Raw genomic sequence first — 13,942 nt, 5'->3', positions numbered from 1 at the left:
CCCTCCCCCACCCCTTTTGTTTCAGCGTCCTGCTACCGTGTCCTTGAGGTGACCATGAAGGCACTCTCCCGGGTGACCAGGAAACAGACTCCTCTAAAGTTCTGGTGCTTTCCATTCAAATAGCTCCTTCCTCCTGATAGAGCCAGCTGCTTGCTGACAGCACGTGGCACTGGGACCTCCTGGTGTTCTACTGCTCAGACACCAGGTCACTCACCACCGGGGTGCATGATGCCAGCCAACTCCTCTCGAAGCTGACCCTTTGCCAGGCCCTTACTGACCTCTTCCTAATAACCCAGTGTATTTAGGGATGCCTGGGTGGCTCACTTGGTTAAACATCTGCCTTTGGCTCAGGTTATGATCTCAGGGTCCTGGAATCAAGCCCAGCATTGGGTTCTCTGCTCAGACTCTTTCTTCCTCTCCCTGTGCTTGTACCCCGGCTCATGCTCTCTCTCTCTCTCTGTCTCTCTCTCTCTGTCAAAGAAATAAATAAAATCTTAAAAAAGTAACCCAATGTGTTTTTTCTTCAACCTAATGAATCCATGGTCTCTTTGCCCTGCATCTTTCTTGCTTCATATAACGTTTAGCAAATAATCACTGATGGTATTATTGAGAGAATGCCTAGCGTTAAATCGAGTGCTTTCTATACTTTATCTTATTTCATATTTACAAAAATGCTATTCAGTGTGTATCAGAATTTTTGAAAAGGAGAAAAGTGTTGCGGACAGAGGTTAAGGAACTTACCTACATGGCTAATAAGGATAATAGATAGAATTCCAGTGTAATATCAGTTTTGACCTGAAAGTTCTGGTTCTTTACCATGAAACTGCACTGCCTTGCAGAAAACACAAAGAAAAAAAAACCCCACAAACATGTTCACATGCTAAGCAGTCACATAAATAATATCTCTTAATGAATAAAATTGCCATTGAAGAAAAATATTTTTGTTCTTTGTCTTCCCTAGAAGGATCTATCTTGAATTTTCAGGGCAGGATCATATTTGTCTTTGCTGATGAACTTGTGTGTTTCCTTTCCTTAGCCAAAGAGAGAATCTTAAAGCTTGGGTTTCCCGGGTGGCTTGGAGTGAAATTTAGCCCTTAATTGTGGCGGCTGTTTTTACCTTACTTGGGATACTGTTCTTCCCTTTCTTGAACATACTTCATTTATCTGTACGTGTGCTTTGCACCTTTCCTTTCCCACTAGATGTGGAGCATTTTGAGTGGAAGCCGAATGCACTGAATGTGTACCTAATTTTGTCAGCTGCCTTTTCTAGAAGCAAATTATGTTAGTATATCAGGGGAGGATTCAGTTGTGGCCAGTTTTCTCTGTGAAGTACTTGACATTGATTCTGTGGCTGACCTAGGTTGTGGCTTGGAGATGTTCCACGGAATGTAACCTTGTTACTGTGGTTGTAAAAATTTGTGTGGCACCTCCGGAGCTTCAGACAACCAAGAGAAGGATGGATAATGGGGAGCTGTTTATGAAATGTGGGGAAACTAGAGTGATGAGCAGTGACAAGGGAAGAGGATGCTCTCTGCACATGTCCTGACCTCGGGGGGAGGGGTGCCCTCTCCAGGTAGTGAAATCTGTGTCTTCCCATGTTTATATGACTTAAACTTTTAAAAGGACGGCTGACGAGGCTGACAGGGTCCTGTGGCCACTGCTGGGAGGGGAGCTGAAGCCACACAGGAAGCATTAGCCAGTGTTGTGAAGTAAGTACAGTACATGGCCCCCCAAAATCAGGATCAGCCCTAGGAAAAGTGAGAGTGGTCCTGATTCATACACCTGAGTCTCACTTTTAAACATGTTTGGTCTGAAAATTAAGTTGGTGAACAGAGGAGATGGTAATTGAAGTGTTTGTCCAGAGGAGGATTCTTGGATTCTACTCTATGTGTCAAGATAGATTTGGGTGGGAGGGGTAAGTCTGGCTTATAATCAGCTGAAGATATCCCCCCTGTAATTGGCCAGTGCAGACACATTTGGAACTAGCATCCTGCTGTGGGTGAGGGGCCGTGGATGTTGTTTTGCTGGCCGGGCAGGGGTGAGGGTGGCTTGGAGCCTGATGGCTGGCTCTGGCCTCGGCCATGTGTCCGTTTGGGGGCCCAGAACATTTGTGGAGATGTCCTAGTTGTTGTGATGACTGAAAAGTACCTTTGATAGAAATAGAGAAATCAGGAAGTGCGGCCTATTTTTTAGGAAGATAATTAATTCATTTTTAGACATCTTGAGTTTGAAATGAGAGTTTGACATCCGGTGAAGATGTCTGGTGCTTAGCTGAGGCTGCTTAGTCGAACAGCACTCAGGAGGCTTGTGTTCTAGAACTGATTGCTCGACTAACTGGCCTTGTGTTCTGGACTGAGCCCCATAACTTTAGGAGTCTCGTTGCTTGGTTCATGAGGCAGCGACTCTCTGCCCCGATAGGGACGCACTGCTGTATGCTCCAGACTAGAGAGGGGGCACGTGGCATGTCCTGCAGGCTTGTTGCTCAGAGGTGTCCCAGGGAAAAGAAGGCAGGAGCCCCCGCCCCCTGGCTCCAATGTCCCATGATTAGGACAGTTGTTGTCATGAATGTGGATTGAGGGACACCAAGGTTTGGGTGTCCTGCGTGGTCCTCCTCAGAGACCTGCTGTAATTTACACCTTGTCACTCCACAGTGCCTGGAGGAGCCACTTGGGCTGCCCCCACTGATTGTACAGATGCAAACTTCAGTAAAGAAATGGGACTGTACACGTGGGAATGAGGATTGGGGAGGGAGCTCAGGGATTATTTCTCTCCCACAGGACCCTGGCAGGGAGGCCCTTGTCTCTGCTTGAATACTCTCAATGATGGGGAGATTACCCCTTCTACTGCTGCCTGATTCACATTCCTGGAGGTCTGTAAACAGATGTCCTTTACCCACAGCCTAGAATTGACTCCCCGTACTTCCCACCTATTCCCTAATCCCACCCAAAGTTCTATCAGTCCTTGTAGCCCCCTTTCCAGATGGGGGAAGCAGAACACGGTTCCTGACATGCCCAGCAGCTCACTCAGTGTAACAGTCATGTTCTCTCTGCTGCAGAGGAGCCCACCGTCCTATCTGCCTTGACTTTAGCTCTTCAGTGCTTGCACTTTCCATCTCCTTACCAGTTCTCTTTCCTCCCTCCCTCCTTAGCCTGCACCACACTGGTGGGAACTCCTAAGTTCCAGGGTTGGCATCTGGGCAGAGAAGCTTTGACTAGAGGGTCTGTTGGTCTAGGCCCAGGGGATGTGCAATTGCCCGGAGCTGCTTTGTTCGGGGGCACCTGAGGTGCCATTCAATGTTACACCAGGGCAGGTGGTGTGAGTGGCGTCTCAGAGGGCTGTGTTCCGAAGCTGCTTTGGCCAACAGGTGTCTGCATCCCAGTCAGCCTTGGGGGGCTGCTTCTTCAAGGCACAGAAGGTTGTGTGTATTTATTTAGGGCCTGCTCTTTCCCACCTGGTTCAAGTGCTGTGTGAGTGGATCATCTGTTTTACCGGGGACAAGTGAAACCCTTGGATCTCCACACGGTCACAGTGAAGACACCCAGTCCCTGGGGAGCCCAGTGCTTCTGGGACATATGTTCCGTATGAGTCCTGAGGAGTACTGAGAAAGAGTTTATCAGGCCAAGGAAAGGAGTGGAGAGGCATTCCTGTTTGTAGGGACAGGATTTGTTGATGCCATGGTGGCCCACAGTCTGCCAGATTCGTGATTAAATTGGTAAAATGAAGTAAGGTGTAAAGTGAAGAAAGTGATAGATCTGGAGATCATTTGGGGAGTGATCAGGTCCCCATGGGGACCCTGGCATTTGCTGACCTTCCCTCTAGAAATGTGACTGTTATTTGAAAAATGACACTGGCCATCTGAAAACCAAGGTGGCCCTTTCAGGAAAGAAAGAGGGAATGAATAATGACACCTTTCTCTCCCCGCTCCTGCTTCTCTTGTGAACAGGGGGAAGATGCCTTTCCACCATGTGACTGCCGGCCTGTTGTACAAGGGGAATTACCTCAACCGATCTCTGTCTGCTGGCAGTGACAGCGAGCAGCTTGCTAACATCTCCGTGGAGGAGCTGGACGGTAAGGAGCCCGCCCTGTCTGGGAGCTTGGCTGCCCATGGGGGGCACTGGAGGCTATTGTGCATCTGAGGTGAGCGCGCCAGGCTCTGGCCGCCAGTTGTGCGGCCAGGTCTAACCGTGCTGTGATGGGAAAGAGCTCAGAGGTAGTTTCTGCACAAATGGCTTCTTTGTAGGGAACCCACTTTGTGGCCTAAAAAAATCTACAGTGAATGTTCTGGTTTCTGTGTCTGCTGACTGAGGGGATAGCTTGTAACTACCAAAATATCTTTTCCAGTTTATGGAGTCTTTCCCACCAGTGGCCTTGCCATATTTCCATATTGGCATTTATGTGGGGCCCAGCTGTCCGGGAGGTGATGGCTGGAAAGCCCTGCTCTTGACTTGGGGCCACGGTGCTTTGAATCCGGCCCAGATCAGAATCATCTGGAAGCCGTGTCTAGGTGGGAACAGACAGCAATTATTTTAATTGCTTCTGTTCCTTTGTAGCACAGTGTAGCCCTGGTGTCCGGGGCAGGCTCAGGGAGGAGAACAAGCCTGGGCACACCATGACTGTATTCATCCTGGGACAGTGCCCTGTTGTATCTCCACTGGTCAACTAGCTCCCTGATTAAACAACAACATTAAACCAAGGAAGAAGGAGTTTATTTCTTCTAGAACCGAGAATTAGGTTGATTCAGCCAGCTGTTTGTTTGCCTGGGTGCTGCACCTGCTGAGGCCGAGCCAGAATCCATTTTCCCTAGTGTTTTGGGATGCCATGTTCCTTGTAACACCATTTTAAAGCATGAAGTCAAAATTTGCTTTCTAAAACAGAGAAGTCACAATTACCCGAGATGCCCCATATATTTGCTTTTAAGTGAAATGGTCTGACCAGTGTGCTGTCTGTGTGCACAGATGGAAGCCTCACGGTCGTTACTCACATGAAGAAGGTGGGGAAATTCAGCTCTGAGCCAACAAAGCCACACTTGCTCCTGAGCTGGCAGGAGTGGAGGAAAGTGGAGGATGGGGTCACCGGATAGCTTTTCCTGCTCTTGTGCAGTTTGATTGCTTGCTTAGCTAGAGAACTGGCAGGTGGTAAAGCAGCTGAGGCTGGGCTGGGTCCGTGGGGAGGTGAGGGGTGGGGTGTTGCAGGAAGCAGGGGTGCAGTGAGCTCACTGCAGTCTGCACAGAGGCTGGTGGCAGGACAGGAGAGCAGGACCCTGGAGCACCTGGCCTCCAGATGGCCAAGGATCTTCAGACGGGGGGCGCAGAAACAGGCAGTTAGAGCCCCTGACGGCCCCCAAAGGGAGGTGACCAGAAAGGAGGCCAAAGCCTGGCCAGGGTGTTTAGTGGCTGGGCCTCCTGGCACCTGGCGAGGCCACTCCCAGTAGAGATTAGGGAAGCATGGGGCCTTGATGGGGGGTGGGTTTGCACTGGTGTTCAGGTGAGTAGGTCCCTGGGCTCAGCCCTCAGCAGGAGGGACTGAAGGCCTCACTGAGTGGAGGCCGGGAACACAGGGCAGAAAGTCCCTCATTTGGGGCAACTCTTAAAGGGGCTGACGTTACTCATAAAGGAATTCTGGAGATCACCTGTGGCTTTCACAGACCCTGCCTTCCCCTTTCCCTTCCTCCTCCCTCTCAGCTTTGTCATGAATAATCAAGAGATGGTATCTCCTCAGAGCATCATCGGCTTTTTTCTCTGTTAAATCTGGGCCATGGCCAGGGTGCACAGCCTTTCAAGAGGACAGTGGGCTGGAGTTTGTGGCCCCCTGGGGTGGCTGGCACAACCACCTTCCCGTCTTTGGGCAAGCAGCTGAGGCAGTGCACGGGCTGAAAGGTGCCTTCTCAGCAGGCGAGAAGAGTGGGGAGAGATTCTTTTCTTTTTTTTTTTTTAAGATTTTATTTATTTATCTGACAGAGATCACAAGCAGGGGGAGCAGCAGGCAGGGGGAGAAGGAGAAGTAGACTCCCCACTGAGCAGGGAGCCGAATGTGGGACTCGATCCCAGCATCCTGGGATCATGACCTGAGTCAAAGGCAGGTGCTTACCTGACTGAGCCACCCAGGTGCCCAAGCTGGAGAGATTCTAGCAGCCTGCAAGGCTAGGTGGGTGGGCCTAGTGGTGGGGGCCCTGCGGGGTCACCGGTGGAGTCCAGCCAGGCTTTAGGGCCTGAGGCCCGAGGCTGGCTGCTGAAGACACCGTGTTTGTCCTTCAGGAGGATAATCCAGGCTCACAGCTTGGAGAAGGGCCATTTATTTTCTGATGGAAGATTCCTTCTACTTATTTACTTTTGGCCACAGGTGAACCCTGAGTTATGACTGCTCATGCTTTATGATGAGCATCTTGGGGCTCTGGGCAGGGCTGTGCAGATGTGTGCTGAGTTTAGAGCAAGCAGGCAGAGTCTGAACACCAAGTGCAGGTTGATTTTCGTGGAAGGCACGTGTCTGAGGCTTTGCCTGCTGGCTGTTTAGGACAAGCTGAGCCTAGAGTACTGCTACTGCTCGTTTATCCTCAGAGACACATGGTATGTGCAGGGAGTTGATGTGTTGGACACTGGTGGACATCAAACCATCCTTTGTGATCTGTTGGCTGGGTACCATCTTCCTCACTTTGCCCCCCTCCCTACCTCTCTGTGGCTGCAGCCCCCGCTTAGGTATCGCCAATGGGGGGACAGGTTCCTCCACCTGGCTAGGGTTTTTCACCAGGGATGAATGCCCCTTTGGTGTAAGGGCCAAACTCTCGCAGTTCAGAGTGGTTACCCTCCCAGAACAGGCATGAAAAGAGCCACTTGCTGTGCAGGCCATCTCCAGCTGACATTTACTCTGGCAAGTTTCTATTTCTTTTTAAACAAAGCTCAGGAGGAAATTATGCAAAGCTGCATCAAGTTGGCCAGATTAGAGTTGAAAATCACCTAACAAACTCAGCAAGGATGAACTGGTCAAGATTCCTTCCTTCCTTCCTTCCTTCCTTCCTTCCTTCCTTCCTTCCTTCCTTCCTTCCATCCATTGGTCCATTCCTGTTTATTCATTTAATATAGGAATATTTACCCAAATGCTTTCTGGGTGGAGCAGGAAATCAAATAAGAATATTATTAACTGTTTCCAAGGAATTTGCAACCTATCCAGGGAATGTATGTATATACATTTATTAGCAGTATCTTGTGCTTCTAAGACTGTATTATGTGGAATTTTATTAGACATGAGAATTATAATTTTGTAAAAGCTGTTTTCTTAAAACTCTCTATTGAATAAGCTTGTGATGCTATCATAATCGTTCATTTTGTATCCATCTGAAGTTCATTCATTTTCATTCATATATGGTGTGAATATACACTGGATGTCAATATACTCCAGTTTCTATATTCATTCAATCCAGGATGGATATTTGGGTTTCCAGTTTGGGGCTGTTAGGTTATAATCTAGTCGTCCCCCTTCTGTTATGTCTGTGATGTTTGAGTCTGCTGTCCTCATGATTCCCTCGTGGCAACTGTGAAATGTCTGAGTGTGGGCATTTCATGCCTTCCATGCTAATCCTAGATCTTCACTCTTTTTGTCCTCCACATTATATGTCTCTTCTCACATCGTTCTCTGCACCCTGCATTCTTTCTTGAGTTTGTATTCTACATTGATTTACTTTACTTGGTCTATGGTCATTTAAACTTTTTTTTTTCTGCCTTTAGAGCATATTTTCATTATGGATGAAGTTTCAGTTTCTTTAAAGCCTACTTTTATTTCAGTAGTCCTCGTTCCTTTAAAAAAAAAAGACTTTTTTGGAGGCACCTGGCTGGCTTAGTGGTTGAGCATCTGTCTTTGGCTCAGGGCATGATCCCAGGGTCCTGGGATGGAGTCCCACATCAGGTTCCCCGCAGGGAGCCTTCTTCTCCCTCTGCCTGTGTTTCTGCCTTTCTCTGTCTCTCATGAATCAATAAAATCTTGAACAAAAACCTTTTTTGGGTCAAAATAGAATACAGAAAAGTATTAATGCACAGTTCAGTTATTATTGAACGCAAACACTCATGCAATAACCACCCAGGTTAAGGATGGTAGTATTGCTGGCACCCCGAAGCACCCTGAGGTCCATCCCAGTGCCTCCCTGGCTTATTCTCATTGTTTCCCTTCAGCCCAGTTTGTGTTTCCCTTCAGCTCAGTGGGGTCATGCCATAGCTGTTCTTTGGTTTCCAGTCTCTCTTCCTTAACATATATGTGAGACTCAGTCATGTTTTGGAGGGTACCTGAAATTGATTCATTTTCATTAATAGATAGTATTCCATCATATATAAATATTTCATACTTTAATTATTTGTTCTATTCTCAATGAGTGTTTGAATTGTTTCCAGTTTGTAGCTATTAGGATATAATCTCATTGTCCCCCCATCCTTGTCACTGCAGCAGCTTAAGATGTGCTTTCCTCATGGCTCTGTCTTCCTGCTTTCCCGGGGCCATATTTCTTTATTTTCTCTCAACTCTTTGTCTTATTGAGAACAACTTGGACACAGTTTGTGGAAATCTCTCCTATTTCTTGTCATAATGTATATAGAGACATATATGCTCATACACATATGTAAAAGCCTTTCCCCCCATGTCTTCCAGCTGATAAGACCTTTATTTTGCGTTAGAAGATGTTTTCATATGGTACCTTTGCTTTTTTTCTGTTCTGCTTTGTGACTCAATAAAATTTTTTGTGGGCCCAGAATCTGTGAGCAAACAGGGTTTGTAGAGAATCTATAGCCTTCTTTGTTCTATCTTTGCTTTATCTCGGACCTGGGATAATTTCCCCCTTAACAGCCCCAGCTGGAGAGTCCAGTTCCTAGAAAACACTCATCTAGTCCATGGCTGCTGGGTGGAGGTGGGATCTTGATTGCCCCTACTGTTGGGTTTGTTTCCTATGCCACAGAATTCTGTAACTCCTTTGCTTTTTTCCATTCTCTTGCTCTTCTTCCTGTTCCCAAACTAGCATCCAGCATTCAGTGTTCCCAGGTACGCCCTAGTTCTCTCTTTCTCTGATATGATCCCGAATGGGACATAGCAACCATGGCTCCAGTTGCTCCTCCTGGAGAGTAGTGTTCCCTGAATGAGCTTAGAGAAGGGGTGCTGCTGGGTGGGTTTGGATTGGGTTGGGGAGTAGGTCACCATGGAAAACACTTGCTGTGAAATAGGGAGTGACTGCCTGATGGCCTGGTCAGTTAGCCTCTGGGTCCCTGGCAGGGGCAAACGTTGGTGGTGAGTTAGTGTCTTCCTGCCACAAGCACCACTGTAGTTCCCAGGATGGGGGGAAATTGTGTCTCTCCAGTTCCATTGGTATTGCCAATAGTGAAAATTCTCCTCAACCTTTGGCATGTGTATGCATCTCAAAATGACTGTATCTGGTGATATGCTCATACATAGATTTTTCGGGGTATTTTAATTTGAGCTCTGGGAACAGATGAATCAGCCCACCACCCTTCCATCACGAAGCCCCGTTTCAGTAGTTGGTTTACTTGTATTAGATCATCCCAGATTCAGTGTATCAGCACAGCTCAGTTTTCTCAATGACCCTTGGTCGAATAATCCAGTGGACTCTCAGTGTTTATTCTGGATTTTCTGTAGCATCTGGCAGTGTTGCTCACACACTTGGTTTTGAAGTTTGTCACTGCTCTGGCATCCATGTCACTAGCTGATTATCCTCCTACCTCTTTTCTGCCTCTGTGTCATTTCTATGGTTCCTTGTCTGCCCCTCCTCTTCTGCTCACTGCTTACACACTCTTGTCTCCTGGGGTTGTTTCTTGTTGTGGTCTCCATGAACATCTACGTGCTGATCATAGCCTCAAGATATATATCTTCAATCCCTGCTTCCCTTCTGAATTTTTAGGTCTGCTACCTATAGTCCTGTATAGACAGCTACAACAGTAATCTGGGAGTCATCTTTGTTTCCTCTTTTTTCCACTCACTCTCCACATAAAATTGGCAAAGTGTTGCAGATCTTGACTTCTCTTGACTTCTCTTGAAACTGCTCCTTCTTCTCTGATCATATTGCTGTTGTCTTGGGCCAGGTCCCCAGCCCCTGACTATAGTCATTAGGAGTTAAATCTCCTTAGGCCTCATCTACAACATCACTCATGGATCAGTTCAGTTCCATTAGGTTATCCCACTGCTTATCACTTTTTTCTTCTTGGCCCACAAATATATAAGTATATATTTTTAATATTTATTTCACCTTTAAAAAAATTTTAAATTCATAGAGGTTTGAAAAGTACAGTATACCTTCATCTGATTGTTAATATTAAAACATATGCTTTCTCTTTGTCTCCTTTTTTTTCCCAACACACACACACACACACACACACACACACACACACACACATTAAAACAGAAGCATGCACCCAATATTTTTCAGTTCTAGAGTTTTAATTAGGTTCTTTTTTTATAGTTTCCATTTTTCTATTGAAACACTCAACTGCTTACTCATTGAAATAATATTTTTCTTTAATTATTTGGAAATATTTTCCTATATTTATAACAGCTCTTTAAAGTCTTTATGTATTTGAATTCAACATCTAGGCTCTAGGCCATCTTGGGGTTGGTTTTTATTGTCTTTTTTTTTTAGATTATGTTAAGACTTTCTTATTTCTTTGTATGCTTGTTAATATTTGGTTGTACACTGAACATTTTGAATGCTCTGATATAGAGACTCTGTGTTCTGTTATCTTTCTCTGAAGAGTGCTGATTTTTGCTCCAATAGATAGTTTAATTATTAGCTGACTGCTTTCAAGTTGTGTCAGTTTGGTTTTATGCTTCATTTAGGGTAGAGTTGTGGAAATCCCAAAGCATCTTCCAAGTCACTCGAACTGGGCAGGGACTCAGCCTCCTTACTCCATCTTCCTTGTAGATCTTCTCAGGGCTTAGTTTTAGATTTTGATCATGTGGATCTAAAGAAGGCCTTTAGAGTGTATTCTTAACTCTTTTGATGTGGTCCTTCTAGTGTCTCAGCTGGATGCCTAGGGTATTAATGAGGTGTTTCAGACTCCTAGGGCTGCTTCTAGGGCTGCTTCAATTCTAGTATCTGTTTTCTCTTCTCAATCTCAGAGTAACTGCTTCCTGGTAAGTCCGGTTTAATCCCTATTTATACATGGGAGGTCCAGCCTTCCACTAAGTATTCATAGGAAACCCACATGCAGACTCCTGGGGCTTTCTCTCTGCAGTCTTACCCCACAAGGGTCTAGTTCCTTCAGCTACCCTAAAGCATGAGCTGTGGTTGGGAAATAGTCCACAGGACTCACTGGGTCAATGTCCTTCTCCCTGCACCTGCAGTCATGGGCCACCTGTTGTCTATGGCCTGAAAATAGTTGCTTTATATTTATTTTGTTCAGTTGTACGGTTGTACATGGTGGGAGTATTAGTTTTATACCAGTTACTTTGTTACAGGATGTCTGTTATTAATAATTTTATCTTATTTTTTTTTACCTGAATTGGTTAAAAGTAATTTTCTTTTTATTTTATTATTATTTTTATTTATGATAGTCACACAGAGAGAGAGAGAGAGAGAGAGGCAGAGACATAGGCAGAGGGAAGAACAGGCTCCATGCACTGGGAGCCCGACGTGGGATTCAATCCTGGGTCTCCAGGATCACGCCCTGGGCCAAAGGCAGGCACCAAACCGCTGCGCCACCCAGGGATCCAGGTTAAAAGTAATTTTCAACTAAGATAGCACTTGACCCACTATTTCATTTTTGCTTATAATTCTTAGATGACTCTCCACAACCTATAGCTGTTTGAGCCATAGTGAAACTCTGTAACAAAGGAAGTCCCATGTGCCCTGGACCCTTTCTTTTTGTCTGCTTTGACTCCCTGCTTTCCTTCCCGATGGTTCTTTACCACCTCATGATCTCTCCTGCTTCTCTACCTTTGTTCTAGTTGCTTCTGTCTCCTGGGACCCATCTTTTAAATTTCAACATTGTCATTGTCACCGTCATCATAATCATCACAGCTGAAGTTTATTGAGTGCTTGAAGTTTATTGAGAGTAATCTGTGCTTAGAACTGTTCAAAATGCTTTCTATGAATTAACACACTTAATCCTTTCAATAATTCTGCAATGGAGGTATTGTTATCAACTCCATTTTTGCAAATGTGGGAAATTGAGATGTAAAATAACCTTGTCCAAAGTTGCTAACTAGTGTGTGTTGGAACTGGAATGCAGATTGTCACCTGGCTTCAGAACCCGTGCTTTTTAACGTTTATGCTATGAATCCTCCTCTCTACCAGATGAGACCCTTTGTGCCTTCCCTGCAACCTCATGTCACTATCATATATATCACTGCCACCACTGTGACACATGGGTGAGAACTTGCCTGATTAATCAAACTTCAGTGGGTGGAGAGATATTTTTAAAGCTCTATGTGAGCCCAGCGTGTTTCTTACTGAGAGCAGAGGTGCACTGCAGCCCAGAAAAGGCTGGTGATGAGCATGATTTCATGCTAGAAAGGGGTGGCTCCTGTGTCATGAGCTCTGAAGGACCCCTCCCCACCTCCACCCATGGGTCCATCTTCTTGTAGAGAAGATGCCTGTCCTTCCCTCCCCCCCCCTTGCTCCTCTAGTTTTGCTGGTTGATTTAAAAATCCAAGAGGCACACCCTAACTTGCCTTTTTGGAGACACTTCCCTCTAAGGCTTTTCAAGAGGGGTTTTAAGGAGGTAGAAACGTTACTGTCATAAAAAGAGAGACTCACCACTCTTATCTGAGAAGGCTGAGGGCTCCGAGTTCTCTCCTCCAGAGGAGGTGATAAAACCTACACAAAGAACCACATCATCCAACAAGAGTGGGAGTGCCAGATATACAGCTCTGCTCCTGAGCTGGGAATTAGTCTTACAACTGAGTCTTTTATCTATCTATGTACCTTCCTCCTGGAGGCTTGACCTGCCTTTGAGCCTTGAGAGGGAAGTCTTTGGTGGAGAGCCATGAAGCTCTGTCAGTAGAGCCAAGGAGGGATTTCTCTGATGGCAGCTGCTTGCTTCCAAGGGCCCACTCTTTAAAGAGACATTTGCTTAAGTCTTCGAGTTTCCTGCCTCTTGTTCTGAAAATGCATTTTGATAGCTGTGTCCAAGAAAGAAACCTGAGTCCCGACCCTGCCACTTTCATTTTATTCATTTGTAATTTATATGCTGCCTGCTTCCAAATGTGATCGAGACATCATATGATAAGTGAAGAAACAAACTGCAAAGGCTGTCAGAACAGAAATAGAAAATAAAAATCCACATACAAAGAGGGAGAAAAAAAAATATGACAGCCCCTTAAACTAATGCAGTTACTGTGAATGAGCATGAAATTTAACTCCCAGCTTTCAACAGGTTAGGACAGGGAGGCAATACTAGTTACCTTATTCCAGTGATAGCCTAAAGTGCCCCATTGGAAGAAAAATTCTCTCATCTCATTTTGAACAGGAGACATTTGGCCCATAATAAAAATACCCAATATAAAAGTATTTTGTATTATTTCAGAGACATTGGTGGCTAATTTCTGAGGATTAAAAAAATTTTTTTAACCTATTTCCACTAGTAATAGTGCTTTATGATGGTGGTGATTCTGAATGAAGGATGAGGAGCTAATTTTAGATTGTCCAGATGGAGAGAGATGGGACAAATTGTGGTTTAAAAACTCTTCCACTGGCTGATTCTAAGAACCCCCTATAGAACATGTTTCTCTGGTTCCTATTTCTGAGAATCCTGCTTGAGATATCTTGGTCTAAAAGTTCAAGACCTTGGGCAGCCCTGGTGGCACAGCGGTTTAGCACCGCCTGCAGCCCAGGGTGTGATCCTGGAGACCCTGGATCGAGTCCCACGTCAGGCTCTCTGTATGATGCCTGCTTCTTCCTCTGCCTGTGTCTCTGCCTCTCCCTCTCTCTGTCTCTATGAATAAATAAATAAAATCTTTA

The 13,942-nt window shown here is 45.7% G+C and overlaps 1 protein-coding gene across 15 annotated transcripts in view; it reads left to right on the top strand.

Moving 5' to 3' along the window:
* Positions 1-13,942, top strand: part of CALN1 (calneuron 1) — a 529,301-nt gene that overhangs the window by 150,131 nt on the left and 365,228 nt on the right. For all 15 annotated transcript variants that reach the window (XM_072837564.1, XM_072837563.1, XM_072837571.1 and 12 more), the window contains one exon: positions 3,944-4,068. In XM_072837564.1, the coding sequence (XP_072693665.1) occupies positions 3,944-4,068 (125 nt within the window). The remainder of the gene's footprint in view (positions 1-3,943; positions 4,069-13,942) is intronic.

Source organism: Canis lupus, chromosome 8 (assembly GCF_048164855.1).
Source record: "Canis lupus baileyi chromosome 8, mCanLup2.hap1, whole genome shotgun sequence".
Lineage (NCBI taxonomy): Eukaryota > Metazoa > Chordata > Mammalia > Carnivora > Canidae > Canis > Canis lupus.
Note: the sequence above shows the minus strand (reverse complement) of the source record. Positions and strands in the feature narration are given on the sequence as shown.